Source organism: Pan troglodytes, chromosome 10 (assembly GCF_028858775.2).
Source record: "Pan troglodytes isolate AG18354 chromosome 10, NHGRI_mPanTro3-v2.0_pri, whole genome shotgun sequence".
NCBI lineage: Eukaryota > Metazoa > Chordata > Mammalia > Primates > Hominidae > Pan > Pan troglodytes.
The window spans coordinates 11701378-11712792 of record NC_072408.2 but is presented as its reverse complement, the minus strand read 5'-3'; the positions used below and the strand labels follow the sequence as shown (position 1 = coordinate 11712792).

Below are 11415 nucleotides of genomic sequence, written 5' to 3'. Positions count from 1 at the left end.
TGGGTGTACTTTAGCGAACATATGCGTGTGTGTGTATTTGGATATATACTTAGGAATGAAATTTCTACATCATAGAATAGACATTTATGTAGTTTTGGTAGTTTTCTAACATAAAAATTTGTATTGCTTTACGTTTAATTTTAATTCTTTCTGAATAAAACAAATACCCTATCTCTTTGCATTATGGTGAAATAGACGAAGATTTTTGTGTATAGCCTACATACAGATTTGAAAATATAGTCTGGATAATTCAACTTAGCCCCGCCCCACGACATGTACAAAAGTCCTTTGAGTTTTTTTTATATTTCAGGTGATATCTTTTTAAAGAACCGTATGAATAATTTTTTGTTCTTTATTTTTCCAGTGAGCACCATAAAATAAAAACGCCATACAATCCAACAATTATTTATTAGTTCTTGCCATTCGCAACATCCTGCCTAATATATGGAATACAAGACAGTATTCCTTCCACTTCAAGAAGACTGTTTTCTAGCCAAGAGTAAGAAATAGAGCGTGATAAGTGCCATGATTCAAATAAGTCCAGGCTAATATGAGAGCCTGTCGGGACCCAATCCAGTTTTAGGGAGTTGGATAAGTCTTCCTAGAGGCTTAACTGAGACCTGAAGAATTATCAATTGTTATCCAACGAAATTAAGATCAGTAAGAGTGCTCTAGGCAAAGGAAAAGGCATTCAAAAAGATTCGGCATGGAAAGAGAAGTTTGGTGTTGACAGAAGTTCAGAATGGCTGGAAAATAAGATTTGTGAATTTGTGTGTTAGGAAGGAGAGGTGCAGTTTCTGAGAGAAGAGTGGAAATATAAGCAGGGGTGCTGTAAACTGGGATAAGGAGTTTACATTTTATCCTGAGAGCAATGGAATGTCATAGAAAGTTTTTAAGCGGATGAACAACATGATCAGATAAGTATATTCCTTTTTTAAAAAGGAAGATTACTATAACTTCAGTGTAGAAAATAATGTAAGAACTGATTTGATGGGAGAAAGCCTAGCCATAGGAAGTCCAGTTACAAGGCTGATGAATAAATAAATCTTTAATTGATGTTGATTCTTACTGCCTTTAACTAGATTTTCTTCTTCCTTAGTAGTGTCTAGTTTGCCTTTGGGGTGTGGGCTGGAAGTGGAGGTCCTGTACTCTCCCTTTTCTGTGTATCTTCTTCCCACATGGAAATCTTTCTAACACTTTCTTACTCCCCTTCCCCCAGTCGGATCTCATGACCACAACCTCTAAGTTCTCCAGGATCACTCCTTGGTCCCTGATCTGCTTCTTTGACTTTCTTTTTACCAACGGTTTCTTAAGCTTTGTATTTCCCCACCCATGAACTCTCCCTAAGAATTCTCTCTGCTCTTCTCTCAATGGTCCTTCCCTATTATTGAGAACCCTGCCTTGGAATATAAAGTACTTTATGGCCATAATTTTTTTTCTTAAATCAAGTTTAAAACAAAGTGTCTTTTTTTTTTTTTAAGAAGCACTTTGTTTTCATCATGAAGATGGAAGTACAGGGATAAACACTTGGGAAAAACTAGAATAATTGGCTCGTAGACAAAATCTCTTCAATGGTGGAATGTTTTCTTAGAAGTGGGACAGCAATAATGAAACATAATTTCTTTATGGACTTATAACCTACTGCTTTTTTGTTAGTTCTGTAGAAATCCTGTCAAAGAATATGAAGAAAAACAGAGAAAGATTCTGCAATAGAGAGAGAGAATTTGTATATAAATTTAAAGTAGGAAGTCAGTGCTTAGAACTGAGAGTGCCACTCAGATTTCCTGTTCAAGAGAATGCCAGTCATTTACATGGACGTCTGATGCTGCTGCACAGTTTACCGTGCTTTATAGAAAAAGGTGAGGACTGATTTTTTTTTAAGTATCACCACTTTATTAGTTTCAATAGTCTGTCATTAGAAGTTTCATATTAGAAAGCATAAACCTAAGAAGCTTTGGAAACAGCCATAACATAGGAACTGATTCCAAGAATAAAAACATTTCTCCAGAGCTTTCTTTTATTGAGTGTTTTTTCCTATAAGTGGTAGTTGTTTACAAAATATAAAAATTAGATTTTATAATGAAAAATTAGCTACAAAGTTGGGAATTAGAGGAGCTCTTCTGAATTTAGTTGGGTGAAGTTATAAGGCAGTTTAGCTATCGCTAATTGTGCTAATAGAATTATAGTGCTAAATTGGTTGCCCTTTTAATAATCTGGTCATTAATTTCTGAGATGCCATAGAACAGAAAGTGTACTAATTTTTGAATAGTCTTTGCTTACCTAAATTAGTTTTATAAAGTTATATGTATTAAACCGTTTTTAAAGGTCTGTGCTCTATCTCACAGTCTAGGAAAAATTTAAAATTCAGAATATGTTAGATCACAGGTTAGAGTTATAAGAGAACCTAGAAACTTTATAGCCCAATCACATTGTACAAACAAGGAAACTGGAACATAAAGAGGTTAAATTATTTACCCAAGGCAGTGGTTCTTGAAATATGGTTTCTAATCATTTAGCAGCAACAGCATCACCTGCAAGCTTGTTAGACATGCAAATTCTCGGGCTGCATCCCATTTCTGCTGATTCAGAAACTAGGGTAGCATGTGGCAGTCTGTTTAAATAAGGCCTCCAGGGGTTTCTAATGCACATTAAGATTGTGAACCACTGTCTAAAGTCACGAACATAGTGATAATAATAGAGCCAAAGCCAGAACACAGGTGTCCTAACTTCTCTCTCAGTGCTCTTCCGTTATATCATTCTCTAAGTGGTGTCTGTAAAACTGAAATCGGTCAGTCATCTGAGTTAAATGTGTTAATAAGCTAGTCATTTAACTTCTCTTTCAAAGGATGTAACAATGTACCCTTTAAAGTTACATGGAAAACTCTTTTTAATGTAAATACAGTAATGTTCAGACCTTCAAAATCTGTAGCATTTTCTTTATGTCCTTATACCCACTTGGTTTCAAACTGAAATATCAGGCTTAAGAAAGTAACATTACTTTATTAGTATCAAGGGAATACGTAAGAGTTAAGACTTTTGACCTTTCTCTATGCAATAGCCTGTAATAGTAAAGGAAAATAATCATGAAATTAGTTAAATGATCCCCTAAGCTGATTTCATTTTAGTTGGAGATTCTATTAAGAGTATCAGCTTGATAAAATAAAATTTCATGTCTGGGCAAGGTGGCTCACACCTGTAATCCCAGCACTTTGGGAGGCTAAGGCAGGTGAATCACTTGAGCTGAAGAGTTCAAGACCAGCCTAGGCAACATGGTGAGACCTATCTCTACCAAAAATACAAAAATTAGCCATGCATGGTGGCATGCACCTGTGGTCCCAGCTACTCGGGAGGCTGAGGTGGGACGATCACTGGAGTCCAGGAATTCAGGGCTGCAGTGAACTGTGATCATGCCACTGCACTCCAGCCTGTGTAACAGAGAGAGAGACCCCATCTCTAAATAAAAAATAAAAATTTAAAAATAAGATTTCACATTGGAATTCTCAGCCAAGTAAAATATTCCCTATTTATACCTGGATTTTGCTGATGATGGTGTTTGATGTCCCTGTAACAGACTTAAAAGAAGCTCTGACTCAGTTTATAGAAGAAGAATCCCTCAGCGATTATGATAGAGATGCTGAAGCATCCCTGGCAGCTGTGAAATCAGGTGAAGTAGATTTACATCAGCTGGCGAGTACATGGGCCAAAGCTTATGCTGAGGTAAGAAAATAGGTCAGATTGTAAATTTCAAGGATATTCTGGATTTTGGTGAAAATTTTTAAAATGCTGTGGTAATCCTGAAATCGTTATAAGATCCTTTTTCTCCACATACAATATTCTATAATGTATATGTTGCTGCTTCTATGCTTCCTATATCAGGGTGAGCACATAAGACAAAATGCTATTTATGTAATACCTTTGTAAAACAAGAGGCTACTTGCATATATCTCACCAGCACAGGGTCTCCAGATTTAGTAATTAAAAATATAGGACACCCAGTTAAGTTAGAATTTCAGATAAATGAATATTTTTTAGTATATCAACATATTACATGGAACATATTTATACTAAAAAAAATTTTTCACTATTTATCTGAAATTCTAATTTAAGCGAGTGTTCTGTATTTTATCTGGCAACCCTAAATCAGCAATAGTATTCATTTAACCTTTGGTTTACTTTTATAAACTTATCTTCATTATTGTTGTGTAGTCACATCATATCATTTTCTATTTAAATAATATACCCTGTTTCATAAAGTCTAAGATGCCATTAGGTATACCACAAAGGATTTTATTTACTAAGAAAGAGCACTGCAAATTAAACTATGAGAGAATGCCAAGATGACATCAAGTATAAGAGGCAAAGAAAAGACTCAAAAATATCCATTGTATTTATCAAGTAATCTTGTCTGTGGCAAGATCAGTTTCAGTAAGTTGGTGGTGGTGGAAATGAGATTTCATTGACTTTAAGAATGTGGGAGTGTGGACATAGGAAGAATTAGTATACTAACTGAAGAAGTCTGAATATAAAGAGGTGAAGGATGGGGCACTGGCTAAATGGGAACACAAGGTCAAAGGTTTGTTTGTTTTTTAAGGCGGCAGAGTTTAGGACTAGAAGGGATAGAATCCAGAACTCAAATGGAGAATTAATCATAACTGGGAAGACAGATGGTTCTCCACTTATAGCCAAAGAGAAGCAGGAAAGGTTGGATATAAATTCAGATAATTTTATTAATTTGGTAGCAGGAAGTTGAGAATATTCTCTTCTGAGTGTTTCAACTTTAAGGAAAGACAGGTTATTTGTTTAGATGAGGCAGTAGGTATAATAAGATTGTTGGATATTTAAGGAGAAAACTGAGCAGCGAATGATAGGATTGCCAGGCATCGAGGCCAAGATTAAGAGTGGCACCAGTTTGTCACCATAAACTTTATAGAGTTTTGTGATTTTTCTGCTACAGCTCTCTAAAGCCCGACTGCAGGCATAGAGAAGAGGAATAAGATGAGGTTTTTGTTAGGTGAGTAATATAAGGTACATCAGTCAAGGGAGTTGAGGATATCGGCAAGACAGTGGTTGAATGCTAGATCACAAAATGTAAGCTACATAGGGAAGGAAGTGAAGCTAAGTGGCAGTTGATGGCTGATTTAAAAAAAAAAATGAAAACATTGAGAAACTTATGAAGTGGAGGTCCTGATGAGGTTAAATATCAATTACCTGGGGATTATTGAGTGAGAAATCTTGGGTGGAGGTTGTAGTCAGAGACTAGAATGTTTGAATACTGACGGACTGAGTTTCTGGTGAGGATACTAAATGGATGGCTGAGGTGGTGTGGAGAACTAGTAAATGTTGCAGGTAAACGACTATCTGGGCTGGTGGTACAGGGGTAAAAGAATTTACCAAGACAGTTGTAGATAAAGAAAAGTAGATTTATTAGAGAAAGTAGGAAAATATGTTGCGAGGAGGCAATGGGCAGGCCAACAGAAGAGAAGCTGACTTCAAGGAAACAAAGGCTTGCTGGAGATTTTATAGGACAGCGTTTATGCTGTATGCTGTAGAGTGCTGTGTGCAGTACTGATAACCCCAAGACTGCAGTGAGCTGCAGTCTTGCAGCTATCTTGCAGGTGTCTGGTGAAAGGTGAGTGCAGGAGGGCTACATGGCCTGGACCAGGGGTGTCCAATCTTTTGGCTTCCCTGGGCCACACTGGAAGAAGAAGAATTGTCTTCGGCCACACATAAAATACATTAACATGAGGGATAGCTGATGAGCTAAAAAAAAAAAAAAAAAATTCACAATTTATGAATTTGTGTTGGGCGGCATTCAAAGCCATCCTGTGCCACAGGTTGGACAAGCTTGGTCTGGACCATGAAGAAAGGCAGACTTATAGCTTATCTGCTTTCTCTTTTTGCTTTCCCCTGGTCCTGCCAGCCTGATTCCTTTTCCCTAATTGGGACTCCACAGTAAAGATTGTAGAGTTTGGGAAAGTAAGAAGGCAGTGCCTTGGATGGGTTTCCACATGGATATCCAAGTAACCCAGGTTGATGGCAGGATGTGGGGCAGAGAGGAAGTCTTTGAACTTGGTGCCAAAGCTTTACAGGAATGAGGGTGAGTGACAGACAGGTAGGCTGTTAGATAATGATGGCCATGAAAGATAAGGGGTGCTGAATGGTTTGAACCTCAAAGAAGTCAGGCGTTATGCCTGAAAGTGGAGGTGGAGAAATAATGGCCTGGACATTGAATCGCTTTCTCTCTGCAGTCACTTCCTCAGTGCCCCATTCCTCTCAGCCGTCCCAGTCCCCTTTCTAGTAGCATCTGTCCTGAGGGAGTGGCGTAAATTAGGTCAAGGAAAAAACTATGCTTAGTTCTTCTCACGTAGGTATCTTCTACCTATTCATAAAGCTTCCCCTAGGCTGAGTTTAAAATTAATGCTGCAGATTATTGTAGTTAGATGATCTGGTAGTGGGGCTACTGAACATCTGGTGTTATGTGTGGCCAAGCACATCCCTACAGTCTTACAGTAGCTCCTCCCTACAAAATTTCAACTTTGCCCTGAAGTGAATTTTAAACAGAAGTTAAGTCCCATAGGCTGGTTATAATTCCTACAGCAGTCCCACGTCTAAAGATGAACAGTTATCAGAACAGTTTTGGAGTTTCAGAGGCATAGAGTAGATGAAATCATAGTTCTAGGTTCAGCTAGTCTCCTGCCTTCTGATGTGGCAACTGATTGAAGTGAAAGAGAACAAATTAGAAAAGTTTTCCTGTTGACTGACTGAATTCAAGATACCTGTTTATGTGATGTGTTCGTTTGTTTTAAGGTAAATTATTACTCTTAAGTCATATTATAAATTCCAGTTTTTAATATTTTCGTGGGTAAGAAAAGGGAAGAATTTAGTTGTTTTTTTTTTTTTTACAGGTATCTTTTGCAAAGATCTATAATGGAAAAAACATCAAAATCTTTGTTTTATTTCCACTTAATGCCATTAAGTCATATGATCTTTGACTTCTCAGTGTATCAGTTTCCTCCGATGAGTTGAAGAGGCAGCCCTTGGGATAGGCATCTGTACCTCCCTGGATGTATTCGTGTGTGCTGAGGGCATTCCCATTTTGTTTCTCTCTGTTTCTGCTTTTCTTGTCTATCAGCGTTTACTCAGTCCCTTCATCATTTTAATAGCTACCATTTTTATATCCTTAAAAGCCTGCTGATATTTTAAAAAGAAAATGTAACACTAGAAAAGGTCCAACTAAATGCATAATTACACATTTATCTTGATAATAGGTATGCATGAATTTGGCTTTCATTCGCAGGTGACCACATAGTTCACCTTATTTTCTAAATATGTAACCTACTTTAACAGTATTTTTTTTAATAATGAAAAGTTTTCTCTGATTATGTAGCTAATGCATGAAAGTTATTTTACCATACAGTATGTTAGAATATAAATAAAGGCTATCAGAAATCCCACTGTCCTGAAATAGCCACCATTAGCATTTTGTTGATCATCTGTGTGTGTGTGTGATTTCACAGAAATGAGGTCACAGCATAAGCTTTTATTGTGGACACTTCCTATCCCTTCCTCCACATTAGTACCTCCTTCTCATTTCTGCTTCCAGGTAACTTATATTAAGAACTTAGTCTGTATCTCTCCACATTTTTTTTTTCTGTGCTTAGACAATCCTGTATAATACACACACATATATTTACACACACATATATATAAGAGGGTCTTCCTGTCATTGAAGTGCAAAAATGGAATCATACATACTTTTCTAGTAGTGTGTTAAATAAAAATACTAGATCATGATTTAAGAATGTCTGTATATTATCTTGTAGACCACGTTAGAGCATGCAAGGCCTGAAGAACCCAGCTGGGATGAAGATTTTGCAGATGTGTACCATGACTTAATTCATTCTCCTGCCTCTGAAACTCTCTTAAATTTGGAACATAATTACTTTGTTAGTATCTCAGAACTGATTGGTGAAAGAGATGTGGAGCTGAAAAAATTACGAGAGAGGTATTTCAAATTTCTTGCATTATCAGAATTAAATGTTACGTTGTCAAATAGATGGCCTGCAGAACAACTTGTTTTTATTTTTTACAAAAAGGATAAGATAGAAAAAAATACTTCAATATTAGAAATTAATTTTCTTGTATGTTTAAATGTGTAACTACAACTGGGAGGGTCCTCATAGGTTTATATACCTTCTAAGTGGTTTAACTAAGTAAATGATACTGGTGGGCCTTATATATTCTTATCTCTAATAAGAGGAATAGATTACTTCTGTTGAAGGTTTGTTTTGTTTCAGGCACTGTGCAAAGTGCTTTGGATGCCCTGTCTCATTTGATCTTTACCATAACCCTACTATTATTTCCATTTTACAGATGAAGAAGTTTTTGCTTAAATAAGTAACTTGTCCAAGGGCATGCTGGAATTTGAAACCAGGAAATCTGACTTCAGAACTGTTAACCACTGTACCATTCTGTCTCCCTATTCAGAACCTCTGTATTGCCCTGCTCTAACTATGTCCATGGCTCTTTCAGTTCATTTTGTACGCTCAAGTACCGTAGAAAAAAATAATAACACTAGTATTGTTCCAAGAAATTGTAATTAGATTTGAATTCCTGCTGTATGGATTACTTAACACAGTATACAAACAATGCTTTTATTATTTATCTTTTCTTCAGAATATGTAAAAAACTTCTAGCATTATTTATTTTAAAGTAATAAGTGGCTTCCCTGACTGCTTTCTAGTAACTCTATATAAATTGTGATAGGAATTCAGGATGTGTCCTTCTAGATAATCCATTGTAATTTAGCAGAATCTAATAATATTTATTATCTTAAAAACACTTATTTAAGACATTGGGTGTATATGCCATTAAGGTAATAGTTTTAGTGTTGCTTTGATTGTGAGAGTATATTAGGACTAAATCACCTTTGTGTGTGTGTGTGTGTGTGTGTGTGTGTGTGTGTAACTGATTTAATAGTCCCAAAGGAGTAAATTTAAAAAGATGTGCTGGTTTTTTCCTGGTTCTCATTAGCTTCCCGTTAGAATACAGTAAGGCTAGCAAGATGAGAATAATCTTTGGAGCATTGTCATGGTTAAGAAAATTTTAAGTACAGAAAAATAATAAGGAAATGTATTTAATAATTGTTCCTGAGGGATACTCTCTTCTGTGTACCAAATTAGCATATTTATTATATTGCATAGATTTGTAAATTTTCATAACAATTGTACTCCTCTGGACCACTTATTCTTATACTTTGTAAAATATTAGAATGATCTCTTTGTCAAAAAGAACATGCTGTTTTGAGATATTTGTCACTGTTTATAGGTTTGGTTTGTTGACCAGCTGTATTGGGGCAGTTTATTCCTTTTTGATGAGCTACCTGCAGTGAGTGGTTGCCACTAGGTATATAGTTGAAACATATTTCCCTGGGGAAGACAAAATTTTTTTTCTAGTTCTTTATTATGTAGCCTGTAGAATTGTGAATATAGCTTAAAAAGAAGAACAAAATATAGAATTAGGTTTTTAAAAATACGTAAAAGTAGAATTACCTAATACTAATTAATTAGTTTCTGTTGAACTTCATTTGCTTGATTTTTCCTCCTAGGCCTTCAAATAATATAACCTTCAAGTCATCCTGAATCTGTTATTAGCCGTCAGGTTTTCTGTGACTATACTCATTCTGCCTCTTTGGGTATATTGATAAATTCCCATTTTGGCTCCCTATACTTCCATTCCTAGTACTTTCATTGAGCTGTTGAGTGACTCTAACTTGCAGCATAGTTTGCTGCCTGTACCCCCTAGAAAACTATATATCTAGCCATTAATAGTCTATAATGCTTCCTTATTCTAAATCTGAAGATTTGTATTCTACATGATTCTTCATCTTTTGGGAAGTTCAATTAACGTACTAATTACCTGCATTTACTGGTATTCATACCTTTTTTTTTCATGGAATAGTTTTTTAGTAGAGGTTTGTTTTGACTTATTGTTTGAAATCATATTTGGCCATATTTCTTGATGGGGTTTGGCCTTCTTTTTTCTTTCTAAACATATAAATAATACTTGAATTCATCTAGTTTTAAAAGTTTTGTAATTTATTTTTAACCTGTCCAAACCGCTAGCTTGAAAAAGAAAAATAAGCTGTATTCCTCTGGTAGGTAATATTTATTGCAAAGGTGAACAGTATGACTTAAGGTAAGTTGAAATTCACTAGTGTCTGTGGAGGTTGACCCGAAATTTTGGTGCTTAATTTATTTATCCATTTCATGAGCAGAAGTGACACATTTTCTTATTTCATTTTAGTGCCATTGTACATCTTTAAAAGACAGTTTCTCGGCACAGCATCAATAATACAAGTTATAATGATTTTTTTTCTTTAAATATCTTCAAGATAATATACAGGTTGCCAGAGTTGTCACATCTGACATACTGAGCCAGGCTATATTTAGTATTTCATCTGAGATGTAATACAATTTTCTTCTATCTTAATCATAGAAAATATATATTGTATCATCAACTATATGATTAGCTAGTTGCCTTTTGGACATATTTAGGATGAAATAAATGTTCATGAAATTTTATTTGTTGAATTTCTATCTGTCTTCTTTTTCTTCACAAGAGATGTGCTCTTTTTTTAAGCAAACCAGATTCTAGATATTTCTTTAAACTTTAAAAATGGCAATGATACCTTTTATCCACTAGAGGGAACATGTGTAATGTAAAATAGTAATATATATTTATATCTGTTTTTGTATTTATAAATGGTTAGCAGTTATTTCTGTTTCTAAATAAGAATCTCACTTGCAAACATAATTTCCATTTGACCCGTAATAGTTATTAAAAGTTAATGGAGCCATCTGCCTTAGAACTAAGTGGGATTTAAATGATATTGAATATTTACTACCAGAAGGTATATATAGAAATGTATATATGTGTAACTTGCTTGCATTTAATTTATCATATATATATAAGTATCTTAATCAGTGTTATAAATAAGTATAAATTCACTCTTTTTTTTTTTTTGAGTTGCAGTCTCGCTCTGTTGCCCAGGCTGAAGTACAGTGACATGATCTCAGCTCACTGCAACCTCAGTCTCCTGGGTTCAAGCAATTCTCCTACCTCAGCCTCCCGAGTAGCTGGGATTACAGGCGCCCGCTACCATGCCCAGCTAATTTTTGCATTTTTAGTAGAGATGGAGTTTCATCACGTTGGCCAGGCTGGTCTTGAACTCCTGACCTCAGGTGATCCGCCCACCTCGGCCTCCCAAAGTGCTGGGGGTACAGGTATGAGCCATCGCGCCTGGCCAAAAATTCACTCTTAAGAGCAATTTACCTGAATTAACTAGGATGATAAAATCCTTTTAGTTTATATCTGTGTTTTGTTGTTTCCCAGTTTGTTAGAAATTTGTTTTAG

General features: G+C 35.6%; 1 protein-coding gene across 5 annotated transcripts in view; it reads left to right on the top strand.

Annotated features, from left to right (window-relative positions):
* Positions 1-11415, top strand: part of FERRY3 (FERRY endosomal RAB5 effector complex subunit 3) — a 60117-nt gene that overhangs the window by 858 nt on the left and 47844 nt on the right. For 3 of the 5 annotated variants that reach the window (XM_063784768.1, XM_009424619.4, NM_001280362.1), the window contains 3 exon segments: positions 1657-1859; positions 3572-3717; positions 7824-8005. Coding sequence is in view for 4 of the 5 variants with exons in the window: in XM_009424619.4 (XP_009422894.1) it covers positions 1682-1859; positions 3572-3717; positions 7824-8005 (506 nt within the window). In the remaining variant the exon portion in view is untranslated. 5 annotated transcript variants of the gene reach the window in all.